This window comes from Sceloporus undulatus, chromosome 1, assembly GCF_019175285.1.
Source record: "Sceloporus undulatus isolate JIND9_A2432 ecotype Alabama chromosome 1, SceUnd_v1.1, whole genome shotgun sequence".
Lineage (NCBI taxonomy): Eukaryota > Metazoa > Chordata > Lepidosauria > Squamata > Phrynosomatidae > Sceloporus > Sceloporus undulatus.
In genome coordinates, this window is record NC_056522.1 from 72,367,596 (window position 1) to 72,382,122 (window position 14,527).

General features: G+C 41.9%; 1 protein-coding gene across 9 annotated transcripts in view; it reads right to left on the reverse strand.

Annotated features, from left to right (window-relative positions):
* The window catches only part of FAM120B (family with sequence similarity 120B), a 70,053-nt gene that overhangs the window by 23,298 nt on the left and 32,228 nt on the right, over positions 1-14,527 (reverse strand). For 8 of the 9 annotated variants that reach the window (XR_006101326.1, XR_006101327.1, XM_042444881.1 and 5 more), the window contains one exon: positions 9,528-9,620. Coding sequence is in view for 7 of the 9 variants with exons in the window: in XM_042444881.1 (XP_042300815.1) it covers positions 9,528-9,620 (93 nt within the window). In the remaining 2 variants the exon portion in view is untranslated. Of the gene's footprint in view, positions 1-9,515; positions 9,621-14,527 lie in introns of those variants that run through there. The other variant, XM_042444880.1, reaches the window with a different exon arrangement.

Here is a 14,527-nt window from a genome sequence, read left to right on the forward strand (position 1 = left end):
TAAACTATGTGTATGTTTTTAAAAATTCAGAAGAAGCAGCCCCATCCATCCCAAATGTCCTAACTGCATTTTAAGAACTGTATTTGTGCCTCTAACTCAATGCTCTTCACAGTTAATGGGGCATTCAAGTATTTTGAAAGTGAATTTATATGTGTTGTTGCGTGCCTTCAAGTCATTTCCCATTTAAGAGAGCCTAAATACTGTCTTAATACGAAGGAGAACCTATCATAGAGTTTTCTTGGCAAGATTTGTTTAGACAGGGCTTTCCTTTTGCCTTCCTTTGAGGCTGAGAGAGTGTCACTTGCCCAAGATCACCAAGTGGGTTTCCATGACTGAAGGGGGATTTGAACCCTGGTCTCCAGAATCCTAGTCCAGTGCTCAAATCACTACACTACACTGACTCTCAGTGTGCCCAAGTACAAATAGTAAAATTAAGAGCTGGAATCCAAGGAGTCTGAAAGGGGGGAGGAGGACACATAAATAAATAAATATGAAATTTTCTTAGTATCACAATGAAGATAAACTATAAAGTGGTTTTACTGTAGACCTGAAAGAGGCACATTACAGCAAATTAAAGTTAATGCTTTAGTTACATCAGGTATGTGGCCAAAAGTATATGCCAGTGAGCAAGGCCAGAGCGTGTGCTAGACAGGGCCTGGACTAGTGGGAAGGAAACAGCTTCATCCCATTTGTTCTCCCACCTCATCTCTTCCTATTACATATACAAATAATCACATCAGTCATTCTCACTACTGCCACCCTCCCTCCCATTCATGCAGAAAACTATTTTCCATGGCCAATGCAAGCTAGCACTGCCCCAGCACAAGACACATTATTGCCCTGCCTAAGTTTTTGATTGATGTGAAAATGTATGTACAATTGACCAAATACTTATTATTTTCTACATATGCCATTGGCTAGATATTAACAATACCATGTTTATGTACATTCAGCCACTTTTTCAGGCTTATTTTGTGGGACTTGTAGGACTACAGTATCCTTGTATATACCTTTAAGGAACCATATGTCTTGATTCAGCACCTGAAGCCTATTGTAGAGGCTTAGTATATTTCCACACACACTTTCTGTGTAAACTCACTGAGCATTTTGCCAATTTTGCTGCTTATCAGTCAAGCTTAACAGTTTGGAGACGTGGAATCATGTTATATTTGTAATGGTAGTCTGACAATGAACCATGAAGATTTCTGATGAAGACCAACTAAGGTCGAAACGGCCCTAAAAGTACTCCGGAGGTAGCCGTCCTACCTGGGAAGACTACTCATCATATCTTTATGCTCTGTTGCTGCAAGCACCAAGGATAAATATTTCCCAAAGGGACTGAGGAGACTGGGTTGCTGCAGTTGAATATATGGATGTTGATTACCAAATACAACCACAGAGTTATATTATAGTACCATATATGTAAATGTGATTACTCTTATGATTGGGATGTAAAACCATGTGGACAATACATATGGGTACTTTTTGATAAATAGACACGTCTCTGTCAGATCATTTCATTGTTAATTTACAACTATTGTTGTCCCCCTTTTGTCGGTTTGTAATATACTGTGCTTTGACATGTCTGAACTGCAATGGTAGTGCTTTAAGAAGACATTGGTGCTTTCTGCACTGCCATTTGGGACGTCCTCCGGACGTCCCATTTTAAAAAAGGGGCGTCTCTTATAGACGCCCCTGGGCCTAGTACGGACTCCGTCCGTACAAGATGGCGCCGGCCCTTCTACATGGCTAGCGCCATCTTTGCGTATCGGACGCTGAGCGTCAGTACGCGACGCGCCGCTTGTGACGTAGCGAGCGCGCCCCTGGCGCCTCGCTACGTCGCAAACGCGACGGAAAAAGAAGCTCCATTTTGGAGCTTCTTTTTCGGTCCGCGCGGGAGTCGGGCCGTGTGAAGGCTCCGGCTCCCCCGCGGACCTACTGGCGGCGGCGGCAGACCACCGCAAAGCGGCGGTCTGTACCCCGCCATTGCTATTCTAAAACTTAGCAAGAGCTACTCTCTGGTCTGCTGAGATATCAACATTTATTTTGTTTTTCAGTGTTCAAGCCCACAAACTCCAATGGTCTCAGCACAAGAATTCACTATACTTCTTTTTCTCAACCCTGCTTATGCACAGGGAGCCTTAACCATCCCCTTCTTGCATATCTTGTGTGTTTGTGTCTATGCCTTCAAGTTGCCTGTTGACTTATGGCAACCCCATGAATTTCATAGGGTTTTCTTAGGCAAGGAATACTCAGTAGTGGTTTTGCCAGTTCCTTCCTCTACAATACAGCCTACAGAACCTGGTATTCATTGGTGGTCTCCTTTACAAGTATTAATCAGACCTGGCCCTGCTTAGCTTCCAAGATCAGATGGGAGCTGGTGACTTTAGGGCATTTAGACCATCTTTCATATCTTATTCTGCTTCAACATCATGTTCTCCTCTGTCCAGCCAACAGTGGGAAGATTCAGTGCTCCTGATGGATTTCAGTTGCCACGATGGCTTGTACTGAAGATCTATGAATTTCTCAAGCAGAAGGCAGTGGAAACAAGCTAGTTATGTGCAACTGCAAAAGGGCACATGATTAAACATCAAACCATTTCTCAATTTGTATCTAAAAATGACAAATGGAATGGAATTCTTGCCATTCTACATCCACAAAATAAAAACTCTTGAAACTCTATTGAACTGACGACTAAAGGTGCACCATGCCTTACCTAAGAAAGCTATTTTGCATGCAATATCTTGTTCTGAGTGAACAGGACAATGTGTTTTCTGACAAATAAAGCATCTAAATGGTACATTAAAATCTCTTACTATGTTAGATATCAAAATTCCAGAGGCTAAAAAAAGAAAAGTTAAACCATTTGTCAAATATTAAATAACAGATAGAAGCCAAAACTGTTTCTGTCCCTAGTGTCCTCCTTCGACAAAATATAGTTGGTTCTATGAATGGCAGCTGTGAAAGAGTAAAATCACCACGAAGTGACATTTCTGAAAGGCTGCAAATTTTAACTTAGCTTGACCTACCAATTAATCAACCCAAACTAGAGCTGATTTCATCCAAAACTTGTTTGAAATTAATCAGTGAGAAGAAACTTTAATATGTCAAGTTAAGTATCAATGGCAACTATCTTTTCAAACTAGATTGGTTCTGGTTTGTTGTTTGTGCAAAAGAGACCACAGTTTTAATATTTTGAAGAGAGTTGTTTCTTCTAACAATCCATGTTGGTGTTTGTTGATTGAACTGTACATATATTTGCACTCTGTACAAAAGTGTCTCTAAGGCGGGATACAAACCGCTGCTTTGCGGCGCTTCCCCGCCACCGCCATTTGCTCCGTGCGGGAGCCGCAGCAGCCAAACCGCGCGAGTCCCGCGCGGAGCAAAAAAGAAGCTCCATTTCGGAGCTTCTTTCTGCGGCGCATCTATGACATCGCGAGGCGCCGCAGGCGCATTCGCGACGTCATAAGCGCCGCGACACGTCTGGACGCTATGCGTCCAGTACGTAAAGATGGCAGCGCCCATGTGGAAGGGGCGCCGTCATCTTGTACGTACTGTATACGTACTAGGGTTAGGGGGGTGCAGAAGCACCGCCCCTTCCTAACCCTAGTACGTATACAGTACGTACTATATGGCGGTGTGTATCCCGCCAAAGTCATCAATTATCAAGGTTTTAAAAATCTGCATTTTTAAAAAATACAGTTAATTAGCTAACACAAAGGTGAGTGGTCAATTCCATTGTCAGTTCCAGTGGGGGGGGGGGGGGGAGGGAGTAGTCATTTGAACATTTTGCTAAGATCATAGTACACATCCTGGAAATATGTCCTATTTTCAGTTGAGCTGGATGAGTGGGAAATGATCTTGCATCATGTCAATAATATGTGTGAGCTTCCAGTTGAACCACATAGTATATCAGGTAATTATGCTTTATGATGCTGCCCATGTTAGTTGCTATCTCAGTAAGCAAGCATGCTGATTATGCTTTTAGCAACAGCAATAGCAAGTACATTTCTATACTGCTTATCATTGCACAAGTAAGCTAATTGCCCCCAACATGCTGGGTACTCATTTTAGTGACCTACAGAAGGATGTAAGACTGAGTCGGCCTAAGCCCATGGCTGATATTGAACTCACAACCTGGTGGTTTGTGAGTGAGTTGCTGCAGTACAAGCATTTAACCACTATGCCACCAGGGCTCCTTATCGTGGAGGTTCTTATAGTTAATTTATAATGGAAAACATAGCAGCTGGTAGATTCCATGCCAGCCAGCCAGTGAATTAACTCTGGTTTTTAGTATACATCTTAAATTATTTTAGATGCTGAAACAATTTAGGGATACACTGCAGCATCTTGGACAACTCTTTTAAGCTTTAGACTATGCCCTAGAGAAGCTTCATTACTCTACTAAAATGGGAGCCAGCAGCTCCAATGGAAAGACTTCTTGTCCCAGTGAATTGATACATGTGTATTCTATCATAGTGCTGAAGAACATCCAGCCTGTACACACTGCAGAATTCTCACATTAAAAAGCAAAATTGTGTGTGGATTCATGCTGCAAGAACAAATCAATGTTGTATGCTGACAACACCATAATACTAGTAGAGAACCTCATAGACCTGGAACAACTACTAAGGAAGATCAAAGAAGAAAGTGCAAAGGCAGGTTTACTGTTGAACATAAAACAAAAATAATGACCACAGAGAATTTGCACACATTTAAACTAGACAATGAAGAAACAGAAACAGTAAAAGAGTTCTATCTGAGATCAAACATTGATCGGAACAGGGACTGCAGGCTGCCATGGAACAGGGACTGCAGATGCCGCGGCTTGTACATGGAGCAAAAAGAAGCGCCCAAAAGGGGCTTCTTTTTGCACCATAGAAGGGGCATCATAACCGCTGTGGCATAGTGTTATGATGCCCCTTGTGTTCTGCGTATGAGGGACATCATCTTGGTGTACTCCATGCAAACTGGCACGTGCCAAGATGACGCCCTGGGCAGAGGAAGTAGGGCTTGGAGCGTGTGAATGCCGGCACAACGTGCCAGTCTGTACTGCCTCTTAGTGTTCTTCTTTAACTTTATTATAATTTTTGATATTAGGAGTTCATGGTCTGTGCCACAATCTGCTCCTGGTCTTGTTTTTGCAGAGAGAATGGGGATTCTCTATGTTCTGCTTCCAGTTATGTAGTCTATCTGATTTCTATACTGACTGTCAGGAGATGTCCATGTTGCCTCTTTGGGTGCCTGAAGAATGTGTTTGCAATGAACAAACTGTTGGCTTTATTTTATATGTGATTTAATGGGCTTTCTTAATAAAATATGTTATGTTTCTTATACTGAAAATGGGAGAAAATACCCACATTTCCAACTGGGATCTTGAACACGCAGACCTCCCTGGGCATCAGAGCATTCTCCACCTTTCTAGCATTATACTTAGTTTGGAATGGAAATAGTGCAGTCTTCCAGGCCTTGTTGGACTGCAAATCCCAACAGCCAGGACATAGCAAATGGTGAAAAGTGCTGGGAGCAGCAACACTGGAAGGCAGTATGATTCTTAGCCATGACCTATAACTTTGAGTAGTACATAGGTGATTTTCTTAATTTTTGTTTCAGTGCTTTTCACATGGATAGCCACTGTGATATAATGGTTTAAGTGTTGAACTGAGCCACTGGAGACGAGGGTTTGAATCTCCACTCAGCTGTGGAAACCTGCTGGATGACCTTGAGCAAGTCACATTCTCTCAGCCTCAGGGAAGACAAACTCTCCATGACCAAATGTTGGCAAAAAAAACCCTGTGATAGGTTCACCTTAGAGTTGTCATCAGTGAGAAATGAATTGAAGGCACACACAACAACAACAACACTTTTCACATGATATTAAGAACCAAGTAACAACAACAAAAAAGCAAAATTTTCTGTAACAGTCTGACCTAAGGAGAATGCAAAATCAAACAGATACAGGCAGTAAGTAAAACAAAAATTTCCTTAGTTCAGTTCACAACCTTATATAAAAACTATTCTTAAATATCTTTCTAAAATATGTCAGCTTTTCACATTCACTCTTTATTTGCTTTATATGTCTTTCTGAGTATCCAGATATGTCAATAATCTGAAGTGTACAATACTGAACTATGTGCAAAACATACCTCTTTCTCACAAAGGGAAACATTTTCTTTTAGCTATGAGCCATGCTGATATTTATAGTATCTGTCTTCTCTCCTGCATTATGCAGATATAATGCTAATTTTGCATGACATTAACATTATTTGATGCAGAGTTAAATTCCAAAAACATGCTTAAGTTTTTAATTGGGGGAAGCTGACAAGGCAGGTTTTGACAGGAGACTAAAGGAAGGGAGAGTATGCTTGGAATTCCAGTGTTAATACACCAGTAACAAAGGGAAATAGAACAACACACAACTTGCAGGCAAGCAGCTCATTTAGCTTGTTATCAAGCAAGGGAGCATTTGAAACAGCACTGGTGCTAGTTCAAAGCGACTGAAATTCCACAAGGAGAGACTGTTGGGTAAAGAAGTCCTGCCCATTTTGAAAACTTCCTTCCCTTATGAGTATCTTATGCCTGAAGCTGCTAAACAGGCAGAGATTAAAACACACCCTGTTTATCACAAAACACAATTACAAGCCAGGATAATTAAATAAACATGGTACAATCTGCCTGAGCCACAAGTTTTTCAGGAGCAAAAGCTGTGTTATTCATAGGCCTGCAAACAAGGCTCTTGTTTCAGCAAGCTTGTTTCAGCATTATAGTATATACAAAAAACTAACTGTACATGGATTTTTCATATACTGAGACGGGTCAGGGTACTAGATTTGTTCTTGTGAAAAATGACACAATGAAGTCAGGTCAAGTTGGCACCCTCTTACTGAGTGATTTTTCAAGGTATATCAAAGCTGTGTGGTAAATAACGGAATGTGAATGGGATCTCAGAAGAGCTTGCAATAGTTACTTTTCTGAATGCCAGAATTCTTGTGTTCAGGAATTTTGTGAATATCAGCACTCACTGATGCCAATATATAAGACTTTGCTCACTGAATATACATGAATGAATGCTGCCAATTTCATTTCAGCTTTAGGTTCTTCTGGGTTTTCACACATTCACAGAATTTGTGTGAGTCTTCCAAAACCACACATGTGAATGTTAATGTTCTCCAAATTCAGATGCTGACTGTGTTATAAACATGCTAATTAATTCTTTGGGCACCCTACTGAGTATATCAGACCAACAGTGCAGCAAACAGTGCTCTTCATATATATTTAAATTAACCAACAAAACAATCATGAAAAACAAAGCATATAACAGAACCTGTGAATATATTTTGCTTTGCATGCAAGGGCTAAAAAGCCTTTGGACAGAGATTGTTCCCAGGTACAATGGTTACATTCAGACATAATAAGATAAGGACAATAGATGACTACTGCATTGGCATATAATGATAAGATATGGTGCTTGCTACACATGGAAGCCTCAGGCTCATATACCCCCCCCCCCCTCCTCCTGTCTTATGCAGCCATGGAGAGATAGGAAATTTTCATTTTTATCTAACCACCACCACCACCATCATCTTATTTTTATTATTATTTTTATCCTGTCTTCTTCCCAGTTTTGGACCCAATGTAGTTTACAAATTAAAAAACACTCTTAAAAATTCTCAAAACACAAATGTTTAAAAAAGAGATTAAACAATTAAAAAAAAAAACAGATTAAAACATGCACCATTAAATACACAAATGCATGCATGTGCACCTTAGCACAACATTTAGCAAGATCCAGAAAATTGTTTAGGTGAGGCAGGCCCTATATAAATTATCAAATGCCTGTCAAAAAAGAAGTCTTTACTTGTCTGTGAAAATAATGTAGGGAGGGTGCCAGACTAACTAATATTCAATCAGTCTAATTATGTTCAACCAAGAATGGTAAAATGTGCTGCATTACCTGAGGCAGGATGGAGACAACCAGTGCCATGCCCCCAACAGCATTAATATTTATTTTGCTGTTTTGTTAGAGGTGGCAGCTCAGAAAGTGCATGTTCAGAGGGTTCCTCACTGAAAGCACAAAGACTGCCCATGCGGCCATGTATGGGTGACCTCCATAGCTAACTTTTCACCTTTAAACCTCAGGAATCTCTTAGAGAAGGCAATTATTCAGTGTGCTGGCAGCTTTGCAGACTACAATGGTCACTTTCTTGTTTTAACCACCAATGCAAGAAAGTGGTCAGTGTCACTTCCCTTGAGCTGCTGACAGGTTGAATGCCTTCCTTTGCAGTGATGGTCACTCTCTTGCTTTCAAAGGCCAGCAACCAATGCTTTGGACATAGAAATGGGTGCTCTATGGAGACTAAGTTGCAGGCATTCCCTCCTCTTCCTCAGCAGCAGTCAGTCAAGGAGACATGGTTCCTTGGGATAATGGCAAGCAGTCCTTTGGGTGGTAAATAAGAGAATGCAAATGCCCCATCTATTCCACCTCCTTGGCCTACAGGAAAAATAGGCCAAACCTGGACAAATGGTGATTAGTATTAACCACAGTTCAATTAAATAACTCAACTTTGAAATTTAGGTCCAAAACACACTGTTTGAGACTGCTTTAACTGCCCTGGCTCAATGCTAGGGAATTCTGGGAACTGTTATTTTGTGAGACATTTAGCCTTCTCGGTCAGAGAGCTCTGGTGCCAGAATAAACTACAGTTCCAAGAATTCCCTGTTACTGAGCCAGGACAGTTAAAGGGGCCTCAAACTGGATTATTTCTGTAGTGTATTTTGGACTCAAGTTTAGTCACTTGACTTTTGCCATTTTTTCTATTATGCTTAGAGACAACTGCATACATATCCTTGAGAAAAGGAAATACCTCTCATTGCAAACAAACAAACAAACAAACGAAGTGGAGTGGGAACCTACCTTCTGAGTAGTGGCTATAGATCCTACTGTGTACTAGTCTACGTTTGCCAAGCAAGAGTACCATTTCTACCCTAAGGAAGATACCTGTTTGCATGGGGGCTCTCCATACCAGAATCAGGGGAACTGCTTGTACTGAAAGCTTCTATGTGAACAGAAACTTCTCTTCAGATGTGCCATTCTCCCATGTGAGGATAACAATGATGGAAAGGGTGGCAGCCCTAGGTATACCTGTGATCTTATCAAGAAAATATGTTGAGTCACACCTGAACAGGGCTAATTCAGACTGAATTAGATTCTCAGCTGAACAAGCAAAGCATAAATACATTTAGGTGGCAGCATTCACCAACCAAAAAGTGACAGCTTCACCTACAGCCTGTCAGGTTATGTTGAATCTGGAACAGGCAGGGGCTTGACAAACTGAAGCAAGAATACTTGTTTTTATTGCACCTCAAGAGTACAAATAAGCCAGAATAATCAAATGACATCCTGACCCTCCAGTCTAAATTCTTAAATACCTCTGAATGAGAGAAAAGGTCAGATGGAAAGCCATCCATTTGTTCATCTTAGGGTTACCATCACTGGTATTACATGAGCAGATGAGTCATGTCTGTACCTGCAAGTCTGCAAGCTGAGCAGCTGACTTCCCCTCAAGGCACAGAGCCTGAGCCATAAATGCATGCAAGTCTTCCAAAGAGAGGCTGTCCACCTAGAAGAGAGGGAGAAAAAGAGTGTTGGTTTTTTTTTTAAAATAAAGGAAAACAAACATAGCCAAGAGCTATGAAAAATACTTCATACTTTTGTCTATGATCTAAATTCTTTGTTCCAGGAATGCCAGTCTTACACAGTCTTGTGCACATGTGTATTTGCTTAAACATTCATTTGTTTATAATTTGTTTTTGTTTTTTTTGTTTTATTTATATACCACTATTCCAAAAATCATAGCAGTGAACAGCAAGTAAGCTAATTAGCAAGTAAGCTAATTTGCCCCCAACAGTCTGGGTACTCATTTTAGCGACCTTGGAAGGATGCAAGCCTGAGTCGAGCTTGGGCCCTTTTGCTGGTCTTGAACTCGCAACCTTGTGGTTTTGAGTGAATGGCTGCAGTACAGGCATTTAACCACTGCGCAACCAATTTACATAGATGAGGCTGTCACAACTTTAGTTCTGTCTTACTTCCAGCGCCTTCACCATCATTCAGACCTCAGTTTAATGTTCCATCTCTCATTTATTCTTGAGAATTTTACAATGATAAGCATTTAACAAAATGAACTTCAACAGGGAGAAATGTAAAGTACTACACTTTAAAAAAACAAAACAGCTCAGATACAGGATGATTGACACCTGGCTTGAAAATATACATGTGAAAGGCATTTAGGAGTCTTAGGAGTACACCAGAAGTTGAACCTGAGTCAATAGTGTGATGCAACAGCTAAAAAAGCCAAGCCAATAGAAGTGTAGTGTCTAGATCGAGAGAAATAATAGTACCACTCTATTTTGCTTTGGTCAGACCTCATTTGGAATAATGTGTCCAATTGTGGGCACTACAAGATGGATACTGAGAAGGTGGAATGTATCCAGAGAAGGGTGAGCAAAATGGTGAAAGATTAGGAAACCATGCCCTATGAGAAGAGGCTTAGGGAGCTGGATAAGTTTAGCTTGGGGAAGAGAAAATTAAGGGGTGATATGATAGCCCTATTAAAATACTTGAAGGGATGTGATATTGAGGACAGAGCTAACTTGTTTTCTGCTGCTCCAGAGACTAGGACTCAGAGCAATGGATGCAAGCTACAGGAAAAGAGATTCCACCTCAACATTAGGAGGAACTTCCTGACAGTAAGGGCTGTTTGACAGTGGAACACACTCCCTTAGAGTGTAATGGAGTCTCCTTCCTTGGAGGTCTTTAAGCAGAGGCTGGATGGCCACCTGTCTGGGATGCTTTGATTTAGATTTCCTGCATGGCAGGGGGTTGGACTGGATGGCCCTTGTGGTCTCTTCCAACTCTATGATTCTATGAAATATTTGAAAAGATGTCTTATGGAAGAGGAAGCAGGCTTTCTTTCTGCTGATCCAGAGACCAGGACATGGAGGATGAATTTAAACTACAGGAAAAGATATTCCACCTAAACATTAGGAAGAACTTCCAGGCACTAAATGCTTCTCAACAGAGAAATATGATGCTTTCTTTTAAACAGAGACTGGATGGCCAACTGTTGGGAGTGTTTTGATCATGAATTCCTGCATGGCAGAAGGCTAGACTAGATGGCTTTGTGGTCCCTTCCAGCTCTATGATTCCTTGAGTCTATGATCTCAATATCCACTATTAACCACAATGCCCATTGTACTTTGTAAATGATCCAATCTCTTGTGGAGTACCCCAACCCAAAATGGCAAGGTGAGCGCTATTCATTTGGACCATGGGCCACTAGTGAGTAACAGAATGGTATTTGTGGAAGGGAATTTCATAAACGCTTCAGTTTATCCTGCTTCATAAGATATGAGGATACAAAACCTTGTGAATCAGATTCTTCCTTGCCCCTTATCGGCAGAACACCTGCTGTCCTGTACTCCTTACCTCCACCTTCCACATGGAATAAAGGTGAAATAAACTTTACCCCAAAAGGCACCAGATCATGATTTTGAAAGCTAAGTAAGGTCAGCCCTGCTTAGTACTTGAAAGGGAGACCGCCCCCCAGCAAATACCAGGTGTTGTAGGCTGTATTTCGGAAGAAGGAACTGCCAAAACTACTTCTGAGTATTCCTTGCCTAAGAGAACACTATGAAATTAATGGGGCCACCATAGGTTTACAGGTGATTTGAAGGCATGTGCACGCACGCACGCACGCACATACACACTCTCTAACTAAAGCATACTTGGGTGCAACATACAAAAGACCACATCTTTCCAGATGACTATTTTTATTTATAGAATCATAGAATCGTAGAGTTGGAAGAGACCACAAGGGCCATCTACTCCAACCCCCCTACCATGCAGGAACTCTCAATTAAAGCATCCCTGACAGATGGCCATCCAGCCTCTGTTTAAAGACCTCCAGGGAAGGAGACTCCATTACACTCCAAGGGAGTTTGTTTCACTGTCGAACAGCCCTTACTGTCAGGAAGTTCCTACTAAAGTTGAGGTGGAATCTCTTTTCCTGCAGCTTGCATCTATTGCTCTGGGTCTTGTTCTCTGGAGTAGCAGAAAACAAGCTTGCTCCCTCATCAATATAACATCCCTTCAAATATTTAAACAGGGCGATCATATCACCTCTTAACCGTCTCTTCTCCAGGCTAAACATCCCCAGCTCCCTAAGTCGTTCCTCATAGGACATGGCTTCCAGACCCTTCACCATTTTAGTCGCCCTCCGTTGGACATGCTCCAGTTTCTCAATGTCCTTTTTGAATTGTGGTGCCCAGAACTGGACACAATATTCCAGGTGGGGCCTGACCAAAGCAGAATACAGTGGCACTATTACTTCTCTTGATCTAGACACTATACTTTTATGGATGCAGCTTAAAATTGCATTGGCCTTTTTAGCTGCCGCATCACACTGTTGACTCATGTTCAGCTTGTGGTCTACTTGGACTCCTAGATCCCTTTCACATGTAGTCTCGTTCAGCCAGGTGTCGCCCATCCTATATCTATGTATTTCATTTTTCCACCCTAAGTGCAGTACCTTACATTTCTCTGTGTTGAATTTCATTTTGTTAGCTTTGGCCCAGCTTTCTAGTCTATTCAGGTTGTTTTGAATTTTGATCATGTCCTCTGGGGTATTAGCTACTCCCCCTAGTTTGGTGTCATCTGCAAATTTGATAAGTATGTCCCTAATTCTGTCATCCAAGTCATTGATGAAGATGTTGAATAGCACTGGGCCCAGGACAGAACCCTGTGGTACCCCATTGGTCACTTCTTTCCAGGATGAAAAGAAATCATTGCTGAGCACCCTTTGGGTTTGGCCAGTCAACCAATTACAAATCCATGTAACAGTTACCTTGTCTAGCCCACATTTTACAAGCTTGTTTGCAAGAATGTCATGGAAAACCTTGTCAAAGGAGAAAGCAACCTGAAGTGGGTTAGAAACCACACTTTCTTAAATGTGTGGATGCTTTTCTAATATGAGAGCATCTGAACTAACAGATAATGAAGTCCAAATGCATTCTGAGCAATGAGACCCATCATCATCTCAGAGAAATGCCAAAGGAAATCCAGAAAACAAAGCCTTCATTTATAGAACTATTTATTAGATGTTAGCTTCTTGTTCCCATCCTGAGGTAGAGGGCAAGGCAATATTTTGCTCTCCCTCTCAAATGGTCCACACATCATGTTCCTGGTTGGTTTTATATAAACAAACATCACCACTGCCAACACAATCTTCTGTATGTACTCAAACTTGACATTGTTTCAGTTATGTGGGGAAAGGGGAGGGAAGCCATTAATGACATCTACAAACCCTCTCCCTTCTCTTCACAACTTTCTCTTTTCCAGTGGTCTGAACAGTCACTAAGGTACCTCTCTAGATATTTAAGCATTGCTGTATATCATGTTGCAGTCAAAGAAGTGTATCGGAAAAATAGATCAAAAAAGATATATTCAAGAGAAAGAGAATGTCATAAACATGGGGTAAACCTCTCTCTGTGTTTGTACCTTCATATTGCCTGCTGACTTATGGTGACCACCACGAACTTCATTCAGTTTTCTTAGAAAAGGGACACTCAGAGGTGGTTTGCCAATTCAAATACTAACCACTAGAAAAGGCTTTTATCCTGTCATTGCCTTGACAGAAAGACAGGATTTTTGGGTGTGTGTGTGTGTGTTATCCAGACATTGGCGGGGTACAGACCGCCCCTTTGGGGTGGCCTGCAGCTGATCCATTGAAACACGGATTGGGGCCAGGGCAATCCAGTGCTTTTTGGGACCAGAGAGAAGCGGCAAAATGCCCCAGGACACCCCAGGGAGCCGCTGCCAGGAGAGAAAGGGACCACTTGGCCGCTTTCTGCTGGTTTTGTTCCTGCAGCCGTTTGGTGGTTGTGAGAAAGAGGCGTTCCCCCAGAAGGAGCTCCATTTCGGAGCTCCTTCCAGCACTGTGCCTAGACCGCTGTAAGTGGCCTGAGACGGCGCAAGGGCGTCACACGCATGCCGCTCCGTTTGGAGGTAGCGTGCGTGTAACGTAATCATGGCGGCCCCGTGTGAATGGGAGGCCACCATGATTGTGCCCTCGTCACGTGCTAGAGTTAGGCCTCATGTGGGCGAAGCGCCCCAAGGCAACCCTAGCACATGACGAGGACGTCACGTAAGGCCCATCCGGAGAGGACCATTGTCATCCATTTTAACCCTTCCATTTTTCTTCTCTACTTCTTCTTGTGTGTGTGTGTGTGTGTGATAACTGTGACTCAGCCATAATTTCAGTATAGGGAATAGTCCATGAACATAAGCATGATCCCGAAGCTATCTTTTATATTAAAGACTGTGAGATGTCCCTGTCTTATTCAGAATCCCGTATGCGCAATGGACTCTGGTCTTCCAAGTGTCCCCTGTGGCCCTTAGATCTTAATTTATTACACTGTCCTGAAAACCTCACAATTCCAGGTACCCAAAAGAACACTGCACGGCAAGAAC